This window comes from Ailuropoda melanoleuca, chromosome 13 (genome assembly GCF_002007445.2).
Source record: "Ailuropoda melanoleuca isolate Jingjing chromosome 13, ASM200744v2, whole genome shotgun sequence".
NCBI lineage: Eukaryota > Metazoa > Chordata > Mammalia > Carnivora > Ursidae > Ailuropoda > Ailuropoda melanoleuca.
In genome coordinates, this window is record NC_048230.1 from 45,419,124 (window position 1) to 45,433,406 (window position 14,283).

Genomic DNA, 14,283 nt, shown 5'->3' on the forward strand with positions numbered 1-14,283 from the left:
GCGTCAGGCGGCGTCGGTGGCGGCGTCCGCCTCCATTTTGCCGGAAGGCGGCGGGCGGGCGGCTGGGGGCGGTGGGGATGGTCCTCGGGCTAGGCGCGGAGCCCAGCGGTCTGGGGACCGTGTGGACGCCCCCGCTTCCGCCGGCCGGGTGGGAGCTCCATCTACGCGGGTCCCCCTCTCCGCCGGCCCGGTGGGAGCGCCGTCCACGCGGGCCCCTCCCTCACCCGGCCCGGTGGGAGCCCGGTCCACGCGAGCCCCGCTCCCTCGGCCCGGTGGGGCCCCGTCCACGCGGACTCCCTCCCTGCGCGATGGGCTGAGCCCGTGCGGGCCCGCGTTGAGGGTCGTGAGGATGCAGACGTATTGGCAGGAATTGTGTAGACGGGGACCCGGGGAGGGTCCGGCCTGCTAGGGACTTGGTTGGCTGCTCAGTCGGGTCGGTGGACTTTCCCGCGGAAGCAGAGCGCTCTGCTGGAGCTTCCCGTCCACGCCTGGGCGAGGCTGTGGGCCTTTAGCAGAACCGTGCGAGTTTGCGGAGTCCACGCGGGGAACCCGTTACTCAACCCTGCCCTTCAGCTCAGCCCCCTCCGACCCTCTGGTCTTGTGAGAGCGGCGCGGAGCACGAAGACATGTACCTTCCAGCACATTCTAAGGTGGATGCTGCAGCGTCCGGAGCCAGAGGCGCTGCGCCGGCCACCCCAGGATTGATCCGCACCGCCAGCTTGGTGCCCCCGTTCCCGCTCCCTGCTGCCCCGGGCGTGCTTGGAGCCCTCCAAGTGGCGTCCGCTAGTGTCTGTCCTGCGTGCGGCCCGTGTCCCCGAGCACACTGTCACCAGGCGATGGCCCGTCGTCCACCTGCCATGTGCTCTCAGGCCGTCACCACGGGCGTGCGGGGCTCGCCCGGGCCGCCGACTCCATCTCCCGCGGGCGTGTGGGCGCGGCGGAGTGCTGGGTCATAGGGTGCTTGTGCTTTGAGGCTGCGGAGCGGGGTGCAGCGGCCGACGTCCCCCCAGCAGCGCGGCGCGTCGTGCGACCGTGGGCCGGGCTTAGCGAGGAGAACGCTTGTCCCGAAATGGTGTCTTCGGTGTCTTCGTAGGAAGGGTCTGGATGTTGGGGAAGACTCCTGGGAGGGGAGGAATCTGTGGACACGCACCGACGCGGAAGTGTTTCTATGAATTTAGAACACTGTAAAACTGTATTCAAATCTAAGACTTAAAATAACCCGCTTCATGCCTGAGCTGAGAAAGGAGGCCACTGACGCGCTTTCTCTGAGCCAGAGGGGCTGCCGGTGGGCAGGCTGGCCTGCCTGGCCAGTGCGCGGGGAGGGTGTCGGGGGAGGGCAGGAAGGACTGGAGGGGTCGCCTGGGGTGGGGGGGCAAGAGAAGCTGGAAATCTGGACTTTTTTATGTGAACCCTGTGAACTTTGATAAAGTTGGCAACTAATTAAAAAGTTTGAAACCCTGCGAGGATCCAAGAGATGGTGCCTGTGGGCCCCTGCCTTGACCGCTGCTGTGTTCTTGGCGGTGTGTGTATCAAAGGAAAACATTTGCGATCTTGCGGGAGAAGTGGAAAGCCAGATCTGAACCTGGTGTACCGACCACACACCAACATTTTTGTCTTGTTTTTATATCCTTATGCTCAAGAATGATACTTAAAAAATAACGATATTTTGTTTACTTCGAAATTAACTGGGGCTTGAGTCATACTGGTCAGGAACCCAAGCTCTGGGTGGAGACCCGGGCTGCCATGTGCTCTCCATCACAAGCCCGGGGAGTGTGGTTCTGATTGTAGGGGACGAGGATTGCTCACCGTAGGGCGGCATCGTGTGTGTAACCCTCCTCGTGTCAAGGACCTGAACTGTGTCTGTGAGGTCACTTTAGGGTGTGCTGTTGAGAAAACTTATTACAGTTAGCGTTGGAGAGGCAGGAGTTCAGTTTTGTGCACTTACACTCCTTAGTGCTCAGCAAGGTTTTGAAATTTTGGGGAGCACAGCTGGCTGTAGGGAGGGTCCCTTCCATGCTGCTGCTTTTGGTTGAAGTGACTCGTGGCCCCATGGAGCTCACCCAATGAAAGCAGAGGCCCTTGCTTGGTGAGATAGCCAAACCCTGAGAAATCACCAAAGTTCTATTTTATTTCAAGTACAATTTTATTTATTATTTTTAAAAGGTTTTGTTTTTTTAAGTACTCTCTAAACTCACCATGGGGCTCAAACTCAAAATCCCAAGATCAAGAGTTGCGTGCTCCACCGATGGACCCAGCCAGGTGCCCCTTGAGTGCCATTTTCAAGTAGACTTTCATGCATGTTTGAAAGGGCTGTTTCCAAAGCTTAGATCTAGAGCATAAAAGCTGTATTTTAGAAATGGACAGGATGTCTCTGTCAGCGAATTCATCATTGAAGCTTTCCTGGTTAAAGGGTCTGAAGACAGCCATTGGGTCCCTGGCAGTCCTGCCCCAGGACGGTGTGGCCCAGGACATGGCTCTCCCACCATCAGCATCTCGAGCCAGAACGGTGCATGTGTGACGGAGGACGAGCCTACACACGTCACAACTACCCTGTGTCCGTGGTTTATGTTCTGTGGGGTTTTGACAAATGTGTAGTGTCACGTAGCCACCGTTACAGCATCCTACAGCATCCTGTCCCTGCCCTGAGGCCCCCTGTACCCCCCTCTTCACGCCTCTCTCCCTCACGCCCCAGGCCCATGCAGCTGGCTTCTCAGTCTGGGCCCTTCACTTAGCAAGGTGTGGTTAGGGTTCCTCCGTGTCTTTTTGTGTTTTCTTCACTCACTTATTTTTGTCCCTGAATGATATTCCATCCTGTGGAACGTGAACATCTGTTTGTCCCCTCACCGTTTGAAGGACTCCATTCTTCCCAGTCAGCTTAGAACAGTGCTCCCGCACTTGAGGTGGGTCAGGGAAGCATGACCACGCGGCCCCCTGCACCAGCACCTAGCCCGTGATGGACGTGGTTTGTCTGCACCCCTCGGAAACCCAACCAGACAGGGTAGAACTGTTGCTTTCAGGCTGTCGTATAAAGAATGTAAGAGGAAAACAGTTTAGTGTGTGTTTACCCAGATACTTACCGTGTCGGGTGCTCTTGGTTCGTCCCTGATGTCACAGGTGTCCTCTGCTGTCCTCTCCCTTCTGTCGGAAGAATGTCCCTTTGGAGCAGGTCTCCCCATGACCAGTTCTTTCACTTTCTCTTCACCTGAAAATGTCTGTATTTATTTTTATAGGATCTGTTCGGTCTCGTAGACTCCTGGGCAGACAGCTCTTTCCTTCAGCACGCTCCCGGTGTCCCGCCCTCCGGCCCACTGGCGTCTGGCGAGAGTTCTGGGCCCCGTGGTGGTGGTTCTCAGGCCCGTGGTCTGTTCTGTTTGGCTGGCTGGTTTCGAAATGCTCTTACTTTGTTTTTGGTTTTCAGCAATTTGATTATGATCTGGGCATGGAATTCTTTGAGTTTATTCTGTTTGAGGTTTGCTGAACTGCTTGTGTGTGTTAAGTTTACACCTCTCACTAGATTAGGCAAGTGGTCAGCTATTTTCTCCAAAAAAATGTTTTCAGCGTCACACTTTTTTCTTCTTTCCTCCTGGGACTCCAGTGATACAGATGTCCAACTTTTCATATTCCACGTTCCCTAAGCTCTGTTCATTTGGTTTTTGCACCTTTTTTCTGTTGTTCAGCTGGGACAATTTCTACGGATCTGTGTTTATGATTCTACCTCCATCTTCCGTTCCATTCAGATAGCGAGCCCATCCAGTGAGTTTTTTATTTCTGTTAGAATTTTTTCTTTTTAATTCTCGGATTTCTATTTGGCTGTAACTCGTGTTCCTCTGCTGAGACTTTTTATCTTTCCACTTGTTTCAAGAATGTCTGGCTTCGTCCCTGAAGCCTGGTACACCAGCTGCTTTAAAATCTCTGACTATTCATTTCAGAGTGGGCTTTTCTTGATTATTTTTTCTCTTGAGAATTGGCCAGACTTTCCTGCTTCTTTTTATGTCAAAAGATTTTGGATTGTATTCTGGATGCTTTGAATATCGTGTTCTGAGGCTGTGGGTCTTGTTTAAGTCTCGGAGAGAATGTAGACATTTCTGTTAGAGCAGGAAGGCAGCGTGATTACGTTCAGGCTGCAGGTTTTGAGCTCCTCCTGTGGGCACGGCTCTTATATCAGCTCCGTCTTCAGAGCCTGCATGGTGCTTTTTGAACCTGACCTGTAGGGTCAGTTCTCCAAACCTTTGGTTTGCCATTTAGGGTCAGCCCCCCCCCCACACAGTTGTGGGGTGACCCAGGCACCCCTTCTACACCTCCTTACTCTGCACAGTCTCCCCCATACTCTCTTGCCCCAGGGTCCCCTTCCTCTGGCTAGAAATCTACGGCTTTCATGTGTCCTCTGTGCCGTGACACCTCAACACTGGGTCTCCCTTGGGCAAGTGTCAGCATGGAGAGCAGTGGGATCCCCCAGTCCCAGACCAGTGTGCCTCTAGTCCCTCAGTTTTAGGTGCCTGCTGGGCCACTACCCTCACAGGGTTTTAGCGGGGACTGGGGCTTGCTAGAAGCCAGTTAAAACAAAAGTAATAATAAAAGCAGGGCATTCCCTCCTCTAATGTCCTGTGTGGGTTTGCCTTGCATTTCTGCAAACCAGAGACTGGACTTGTCTCCAGTTGCTTACTGTGTGCAGTTCCGGAATGCAGGCTTCCTGAGCTGAGGCCAGGGGACTGACCTCCAGAGGAGTCCACTTGGATCCTTGTCTCCTGCCCTGTCCCCTGCTGTGTGACTGCTGGGTTTTCGGCCCATGTGCAGCGGCTCCCTGTGTTCTGCTCAGGGATTTTAGCTCTTACAGTGGCAAAGATGGGTGGATTTTGCTTATTCCATCTTCACCAGAACCAGCAGCCCCGGAATAGTCCTCTTGCTGTCATGTTTGTCGAAAAGCAGTGGGCTCAGACTGAGGGATGGGTCTTTGGAGGTACTTAAAGGTGCAGGTGCTGGGAGCTCTGTTGTGCATACCCAGAGACCGCCTGAGACCCTGTGCCCTGCCTTGTGGTTTCCTCTAGGGCTTGGGACCCTGGCGGAGTGACACTCCTGATTCTGGCGTCGTCTTCAGCTGAGCCATGGCAACCCCGGATGTGAGTGTCCACATGGAGGAGGTGGTGGTGGTCACAACGCCGGACACCGCAGTGGACGGGAGCGGCGTGGAGGAGGTGAAGACTGTGCTGGTGACGACCAACCTGGCTCCTCACGGGTGAGATGGGGCCTCTGTCCTGTGAGGGCCGCTCGGGCTCTGGTGGTGTCTTGGACATCACATAATGGGGGGGCGTCAGCAGTTCCCTTTACTTAAATGTTCCTTTTTTTTTTTAAGATTTTTTTTTATTTATTTGAGAGAGAGAGAGAGCGTGAGAGGGAGGAGGGTCAGAGGGAGAAGCAGACTGCCTGCTGAGCAGGGAGCCCGACGCGGGACTCCATCCTGGGACTCCAGGATCTTGACCTGAGCCGAAGGCAGTTGTTAACCAGTTGAGCCACCCAGGCGCCTCCTATACTTAAATGTTTTAAACCGGACTCAAGTGTCTGTGTCAGTAGAGAGTGAGTAGGAAAGACAGAAGCCTCACGTAGCCAGGAAGCAAAGATAACACTTCATCTTTGTCTTTTTCTCCCATGTTAACATGGTCACGTGGTCTTCATTTCCGCAAATATAATTTTTCTTTCAATAAGATGGACAGTAGAAACAATTGGGGACTGTTTTTTCAAAGTCAAGTTGACATTCCTCACAAAAGCTGGGAGTTTTTTCTTCCTCATGTCTTGTAATAGAAGTGCACATAGAATACTAATTGGCAAGGGCACCTGGGGGGCTCCGTTGGGCAAGCGTCCGACTCTTGATTTCAGCTCAGGTCGTGATCTCAGGATGGGGAGACTGAGCCCCCATCAGGCTCTGCACTGGGTGTGGAGCCTGGTTGGGGCTTCTCCCTCCTCACTGCCCCTGCTCTCTCTCTCTCAAAAAAAGAAAGGTAATTAAAAAAAAAAAAATTAGGTGGCAAAAAAGTCCATATTTGACCTGATGGAAATGCCACCAGGTCGGGGCAGAATGCGTCCCCTCGTGCTTCCTGCCCCCAGGGGTTTAGGCTGGGGCAGCCTTCCTGTCGCAGTTGTCCTTGCTGTGTGTGGCACATTCACACTGACCTCTGCACATCACTGCAGTGGGGTGAGCTTTTGCCTTTTCCCGTCTGGTAGAACTTCTGAGAGGAAGGCCCTAGACCAGGCCCAACCTCAGCGCCGATCCCCATCGCTGGCCTAGAGGACGCTCGGGTTTTCATTCCTTCGCACGGCTGACTTGCAGCTGCTGCGTGGCTCCTCCAGCCTGGACACTCTTCCTGTCTCATTGCTGCCGCTTCGGGACTGTGCTCTCCCACCCCGGCTTTCTGATGTGCCCTCCTGCAGGCAGGGTGGAGGAGGGCTTGGCTCCCGCAGAGTTCCTGGGTTCCCTGCGTGTGGTGCTCAGCTCCTTCGCTGACCGCTGCTGAACTGTAGCAGGAAGCGCAGGGCCTTCCGGTTGGATTTCCCACCCGGGTTCTCCACCTTGCATGGTCCGTGCCCCTGCTGTGGGCAGGTTTCTGGGTGGCCACACAGCGCCTCCCCTCCCCGCCAGCGGACAGCGCCCAAGCCCCCTCTCTTGCCCGGGGCGGCCTGTCGTGAGTAATTTGCTGTGTCAGGAGCCGGCAGTCCACTGGAAAAGGCGCCCTGGGTGCTTTGAGGAGCCCCCACCCACAGCCACTCTCCGGTGGTGCCCTGGTCCTGGCCGAGTTCAGCTTCGTGTCCCCCCATCCAGGTGCCTGACCGGGCAGGGAGGGAGTCTTGGGTGCATCTAGCCCCGCACTGGAGTCTTCTCAGCGGCGCCCAGCCCTGTGGCTGCTGCCGCGGGGTGCAGGATTCGGAACAGCCAGTGTAAGCGTGTCCAGGGTCATCTCCTTGGGCTGCTCAGGCTCCCCGGACAGCTGTGTCCTCATCAGCTCACACCCAAGTACCACAGACAGGGAGGCCCACACCAGAGAAACTCGCCTGCTCGCAGCCCCGGTGGCTGGGAAGTCCAGGATCAGCCTCTGGCTCCCTGGCTTGCCAGGGACACCTTCTCACCGTGTCCCCACATGGTGGACATTCTCCTCCTTCTTTTTTTTTTTTTTTTTAAAGATTTTATTTATTTATTCGACAGAGATAGAGACAGCCAGCGAGAAGAGGGAGCACAAGCAGGGGGAGTGGGAGAGGAAGAAGCAGGCTCACAGCGGAGGAGCCTGATGTGGCTCGATCCCATAACGCCGGGATCACGTCCTGAGCCGAAGGCAGACGCTTAACCGCTGTGCCACCCAGGCGCCCCTCTCTCTTCCCCTTCTTATAAGGTCACAGTCCTATGACCTCATTTAACCGTAATTACCTCCTAAAGGCCCTCTCTTCACATTGGGCAGTCACATTGGGGATCGGGGCCTCACCAGAGGAATTTGGAGGAGGACACAGTTCAGTGCAGGGCAACATGCTTCCACCCTTTCCTGGAGGGGGCTGGGCTGGAGGCAGGAGGGGTCTCATTATCCAGGTTGCTTGGGTTCTCTCCATGCCCCTCTCCTCCCCTCTCCGGGCAGTGCCTGCCCTCCCCCACCACTGTATCTGGGGCCATGTCAGCGCGGGGTGGGGCTCCTTTCTTGTCCTAGGGTCTTGTACCGGGCAAGGCTGGCACGGCGTCTGGGACGGGCTTCCTGGTCTCAGCTCTGTCCCCTCCTAGTTGTCCCTCATTCTTGATTCCAGAGGCAGCTGGTACCCAAGCCTCTGGGTGTGGAGCATCTCTTCTCACCTTTATTTGCCATTTTACCAGGAAGTTTACAACAAATTCTTAAAAATTAAAAGTAACAACTTATTATTACAAAATATACGGTAGAAAATTAGAAAATACCGATGAGCAAAAATTCAAGCATGTTGCATTGCTACCACCTGGAGCTTCCTGCAGTTAGCACCCGGAGTGGGCCCTACCAGGCGCCCTGTTTGCATGTGAACGCGCCACTGTCTTTCTCTAAGCCTGTTACTCAGTATAGTGCGCGTAGAGAAAGCAGTGTTTCCAGCCTCCCCCCCACCGGCACGCCCTCTTCCAGTCCCACAGATGAGATCTATCATGAGATCGATCGTACTGTATGTGCCGATTTTTGTTCTGGTTTGGTTTTCTGTGAATCCGTGATCTCCACTTTTCCACGTTGACACATTTTCATCTCTTCTACTCTGTTCGTGCTCATCCTGAGTTCCTTGAGGTGGACCCCTCTCTTGTTTTGGGAGGCCGGCTGCTGTGGACAGTGCCCTGAAGATTCTCAGAAGCCCTTTGGCTAGGCCTGGCCCCAAAACCTGGGGTTTGACCAGAGGCCCATCTAGCCCGTCCTCGACGTGGTCTTTATCCTGAGGCCATTTCTTACTTTGAAATCTTTTGCCAGGTGGGAAATTGGAGATGTGAAGCAGTTGGACCCCCGTGTTCCCTGTAAATTCTGCACTCCACAGGATGACTGTCTCCCTTTTTCACACATCGTTGTCTGTGCTCCAAGAAGCTGGCTTTCGCTTTCTGCCTGAGATTTTCCTTGGGAGAGCTGCATGCAAGTCCTTTAGGGTCTTTTCCACCTTCGCCGTGACTGTGGCTCACGTTTTGCCAGTTTTTCCCCTGCTTTTCCCAGCCTGCTGCAGCCGCTCCTGCCCTGGGCCTCCCCCCCGCTCGCCGTCTCGGTGCTTTCTGCCAGGACGTTGTGACAGCAGCCTGCTTCGCCCACTTGTCTCTTTGTAAGGTTCACCACGTGGCTGCCCCAAGCTCAGGGGCTTACTACCACGTGAGTTCGTGGTTTTGTAGGACCAGGCTGGCTGGCTAGGCACTGTTTCTGGCCTGAGCCTGTGCTGCTGGGCAGTCTGGCATGCCCTCACTGGCTGGGATGGCGGCAGCTCTCTGCCTAGGACCACTTCCTGGCTCTCTCCATGGTGGAAGGTTCCAGCAGCAGGCGTGGGAGCTGCGTCCCGTGGTCCTGGAGCCAGGGTACTGAACACTGCCCGTGTTGGTTGGTCATTTATGGAGGAAAGGAGAGGCTGCACGTGCCTTCTCCGTGGGGAGGAAAACCCCACACCATTAGCGGAGGAAGCTTTAACTTAAGGGACCTAAAGCTATTTCTCTTGAGAAGTGTTAACTACTGTCCTACTACTTGGAAGCTGAGATTCACTCTTGCTGTTTGTTTAAAAAGAGGTTGTGGTGAAGAAGCCAGTTCACTGCTTTGTGGGTGCTGATTTCTGGCCGGGTATTTGGGGGAGAGCTTGGGAGGGTTCCTCATTAGTGAAAGTCCACTGCTTTGCCATAGGGATGGGCATGCGTGGCCAAGGCTGGGAAGAAGAAAGTAGCATTTTAGAGATAGCCAGCAGTTCTACCAACATTTGCTTTAAGTAAAGCGGACGTTTTTCAAATGAAATTTGAACAAATGCCAATTAATTGGCTTCTCCTGAGAGTAGTGGGGGATTTGTTCCTGGTGTGGGTGTGGTGGGCAGGCACAGAGGAGGGCGGTCTGTCCCCATGTCTGCCTTCCTGGATGGCCCTATGGTTGCAGTGGGGCCAGAAGGCTCAGTTTCCCCGGGGTGGTCCCCGCAGATGGCTTGCTGCATATGTGCACACGACCTGTGGTGGGGCCATGGCTCTGGCTCTCTTGGGTTGGCGCCTCTCTGTGTCCCACTCCTGACTCACTTTTCTTAGGGATGGCCCTGGTTCTCCCGTGTGAAGGGGCACGCTCCCTGCTTCGTCATTGTCCTTTCTGCTTCCCAAGTCTGGCTGGGAAATACACTTTCCCTTTGAGTGCAGGCGCCCTTGTTGGAGAGCTGATGTTCTCACTCGGTATTCTTCATGTAGGAGTCACTTCTAATGGGCCCCCAAGACCAGACTCCCAAGTTTGCATTTCTTGTCAGCTCTCATTTCTGAGCTGGCTGGGGCTGGGCTAAGGCCTTGGAGACTTGGTTAGTGGGCCTCACCTGGGCACCGTCTGTGGTGCCGTGGGCTTGTGGAACCACTGCCACGAGAGCAGTTGTCAGCAAGCGGGGGGGGGCGGAGCCCAGGGTTGGTGTGTTGCTCTCAGGGGCCACACTGAGCTCTGTGTCAGTTCAGGCCCTCCAGGGAGCAGGTGGAATTAGATGCGCAGGGTAAAAGGAGGGCTCAGGGGAGACGGTCTGACCCTGTGGGAGGAAGGAGGGACAGGAGGATTTGGGTGGGAAGAGCCTCAGACCTGGCGTGCTCTGAGAGGCCTGGCCAGGCCCTGGACGCTGACAGAGACCATGAGAGGAGCCATGGCTTGGACAGTTTGCTGGGGGACTGAATGGCTGCCCATGAGCCATACCTGGCCATGTCTTTGTATGTGACCAAACCTCTTTCCACAGAGAAGTGCATGAATGGCCCTCAGTGATCTTGAGGGGTACACCTGGGGAGTCCTGTCCCGGCCCCAGACCTGCCTCCCCCACGGTGCTTTGCAGGTGTGGGGGTACGTCATCTGTGGGTTAGTCCCTAGAAGTGGGTGTCTGGGTCAGAGGGGTTCACGCTGTCCAGCATCTATGCCACCTGCATGCCAGGCCCCGGATGTCTCCGGCTCGAGTGTGCTGGATGTGGGTCAGGTCTCTGCCCTAGGTCTTGGCCTGTTTTCCTCGGGGCTGTCCTGTTGATCTCAGGGCTCCTTAAGTAACATTGGAAACAAACTGTCTTCCTTGTGCTGTTCGCTTTCCCCCAATTCTCTCTTTTAAAATAATTGTTTATGGGATTTTCCCCCCATACAGAAAGTTCTTAATTTTATTTTATTTTATTAGTTTTTGGCTGAGTACAGTATACTTTATTGATGGTACATGATGAGGTCAAGCTCTTCCCCTTCTCCAAGAGGTCTAGGATGGAACCCTTGTGGAGGTCAGGAGATTCTCAGTGTGTTGAGGGATGAGTTGGGCAAGGACTCCCCAGCAGCTGAGGGCCTCTCTCTTCCTTTTGCTGGGGCTAGTGGTCCAGGGGGCTCTTACTTCTTGAAGGCCATGTGGACCATCATGTCCACCACTTGGTTGCTGTGGTCACATTCATTGTCATACCAGGAAAGGAGCTTGACACAGTGGTGATTGAGAGCAGTGCCAGCCCTGGCATTGAAGGTGGAGGAGTGGGTGTCACTGTTACAGTCGCAGGAGACAACCTGGTCCTCAGTGGAGCCCAGGGTGCCCTCGAGGGGGCTGTCCAATGCCTGCTTCACCACCTTCTTAATGTCATCGTTTTGGTGGCTTTCTGCAGGTGGCGGGTCAGATCCATGATGGACACGCTGGGGGTGGAGACAGGGAAGGCCATGCCAGTGAGCTTCCCATTCAGCTAGCTCAGGGATGACCTTGGCTACAGCCTTGGTGGTGCCAGAAGAAGCAAGGGTGATGTTCTGGGCAGCTCCTCGGCCGTCACGCCACAGCTTCCCAGAGGGGCCGTCCACAGTCATGGATCACCTTGGCCCAAGTGGCCAAGCAGTTGGTGGTGCAGGAGGCATTGCTGACCATCTGGAGGGAGTTGTCATACTTCTCATGATTCATGCCCATCGCAAACACGGTGGCATCGTGACCTTCTTGGCCCCACCTTCAAGGGAGCCCCAGCTTTCTCCATGGCGATGAAGACCCCAGTGGACTCCATGATGTACTCAGCACCGGCATCACCCCCTGTGATGTTGGCGGGATCTCTCTCCTAGAAGAAGGAGGCGGGCCCTCCATTGATGACAAGTTTCCCGTTCTCAGCCTTGCTTGTGCCGTGGAAATTTGCTGTGGGTGGGGTCATACTGGAACACACGGATCACGTAGTTGAGGTCAACGAAGGGGTCACTGATGGCGACAATATCCACTTTGCCAGAGTTAAAAGCAGCCCTGGTGACCAGGCGTCCAATACGGCCAAATCTTTTTACTCCGACCTTCACCATCGTGTCTTGGGGACATGCCTGGCACTGCATCAGAAGATGTGGCTGTCTGTCAAATGAGCAGAGAGCCTTATTTTTATTTTTTTTTTAGGGAAATTTGTCATCTCTTATTTCTGGGTTTTGTATTACTATTTTTTGAAAGTGCACACCACACGCATGGGCAGGTGGGGGGAGGGGCAGAGGGGGAGAAAGAGAATCCTCAAACAGACTCCCCACTGAGCACAGAGCCCAACATGGGGCTCAATCCCACGACCCTGAGTTCATGACCTGAGCCGAAATCAGGAGTCGGATGCTTAACTGACTGAGCCACCCAGGTGCCCTGAACTAAAAAAATATTTATTAAAGGAGGAGGGGGCGCCTGGGTGGCTCTGTCAGATAAGCGTCTGCCTTTGGCTCAGGTCATCATCCCAGGATCCTGGGTCCTGGGATCGAGTCCCGTGTTGGTCTCCCTGCTCAGTGGGAAGTCTGCTTCTCCCTTTGCCCCTCCCCTCTGCTTGTGTGCATTCTTTCTCCCTCTCAAATAAATAAGTAAAATCTTAAAAAAAAAAAAAAAGGGGGTTTCGAATTCCCACGTAGGTGTCATTGTTTGCACAAATGTGCCCTGCTGGCTGCCCTGCCATGGGCACTGGAGACACTCAGGGAAACGCCTGCTAAGAGCAGCGGTGCAGTGACTGTCCCTGCAAGGTCCCTGACCTGCACAGCCACTGCTGGGACCCTGGGCCGCATCGGGAGAGGGGGGCATACTGGCAGCCAGGTGTGCCAGGCACGCTGTGGGCGGGGTGTGCTCATGTCTTCCACCCTCTTAGGGGCGAGCTAGCGGAGGACAGCATGGAGACGGAGAACGCGGCAGCGGCTGCGGCGGCTGCATTCACAGCGTCCTCGCAGCTCAAGGAGGCCGTGTTAGGTAGGGAGCCTGCCTTCCCACTCCGTGCCCCCGCGGGATGGTCGTCTAGGCAACGGGGGGCCGCCTGCTGGCTCTTGCCCCAGGTACAGCGAGGGTGGTGCAGACTCAGGCCCCAGGGTCGTCCCAGGTGTGGCCTGGTGGGAGTCTGCAGGGGCAGCGCAGGGTCTCCCTGTGGTGGGCCGAAGCCCCAGTGCTTGTAAAACCATCAGTGAATGGCTGACGGCCTCAGGACTCCTCAGAAGCAGTAAGAACAGCTTTCCAGAATTATTCCAAGTAAAGCTTGATTAGATTTCCTTAAGTGGTTCTTTTGTTGAACTACAGTTTAATGTGTTTATAGTAATACTACTGTCATAAAGTTGGTTTTTGTGACTTTACCTGAACCTCTAACCTGGGACTGATGAGTAACATCCCTGCCCTATCTCAGTCCTTCTTGGGTCTTAATTTCTGGTTTCTGGTTGGTGGCTATGTTTGTGCTTTTGCAGGAAGTACTTTGGAAAGGTTGTAACTGGTTTTGTTTTTATCCTTTCCCTGTCACCACACCTTGTGAGAAGTGAAGGTGGCTGAAGAAGAGGAGAGCCTGGAGGCTGAAATCGTGTACCCCATTACCTGTGGAGATAGCAGAGCCAACCTGATTTGGAGGAAGTTTGTGTGCCCGGGCATCAATGTGAAGTGTGTTCAGGTGAGGCTCTGGCACGAGCAGACGTGTGCCAGGCTGCAGGGGAGGGAGGCCCTCGTGGCACGGCAACCTTGAGACAAGCTGGCGGGGGGGCGGGGCATGACTTGTGCTGGGGGGTGCAGAGGGCGGGGATCGCATGTGCTTGGGAGAAGAGAGAAGAAAGGGGTAAGCCTTCAAGGATGGACAGGATTGTTGCTGAGAGCACAGGGGAAAGCGTCAGGAGGGTACTGATTCCTTGTTTCTGGAGTGCAGCCGTGGGGAGAGACTGGGGAAGTCGCCCCGTTCATGCTGGGGGGGCGCCACAGTCACCAAGCCGGGAGCTCCTTTTTTTGGTAGATTGAATGATGTGTTTGCTTTGGAAAGACTCATTTAGTAGCCATGAGTAAGGTGAATGGGAGAGGTGTTCTCTTTCTGCCAAGGTAGATTAAGTACGCAGACTCACCTTGTGCTGAACGTAGCCAAAAAAGCTGGTTAAGATGCTTTCCTAAAGCATCTTCTGGGTGCCTCCGTAAGCTGGCAAAAATGGTTGAAATACTCAAGCTGAGGGCCCGAGTGAAGGTGGGTTGTGGAGGAGGCCAAGCACCACCTCCAGCTTCGGCCTGCAAAGCCTTTGTCTGCCAGCGGCTTTCTCAGCCTCGCAGGGCTGGAGTTGAGAAGGTGAAGCCCGGGGCTTCCCTGAGCTGTGTGCTTGGCGGCAGGGATTATCCCCTGTGATGCTCTCACTTGGAAAGGTGTCTCCCCTCAGTGTCGGGGCAGAC

At 54.8% G+C, this 14,283-nt stretch overlaps 1 protein-coding gene and 1 pseudogene across 5 annotated transcripts in view; one reads left to right on the forward strand and one right to left on the reverse strand.

Annotated features, from left to right (window-relative positions):
• Positions 1 to 14,283, forward strand: part of GMEB2 (glucocorticoid modulatory element binding protein 2) — a 23,728-nt gene continuing 9,445 nt past the window's right edge. Inside the window, exons 1-4 of one of the 5 annotated variants that reach the window (XM_034640891.1) lie at positions 1 to 2,554; positions 5,046 to 5,233; positions 12,752 to 12,849; positions 13,398 to 13,528. In XM_034640891.1, the coding sequence (XP_034496782.1) occupies positions 5,103 to 5,233; positions 12,752 to 12,849; positions 13,398 to 13,528 (360 nt within the window). In that variant the 5' untranslated portion in view covers positions 1 to 2,554; positions 5,046 to 5,102. The remainder of the gene's footprint in view (positions 2,555 to 5,045; positions 5,234 to 12,751; positions 12,850 to 13,397; positions 13,529 to 14,283) is intronic. The other 4 variants (XM_034640892.1, XM_034640893.1, XM_034640894.1 and 1 more) reach the window with 4 other exon arrangements.
• LOC117795640 lies at positions 11,025 to 11,948 on the reverse strand (annotated as a pseudogene).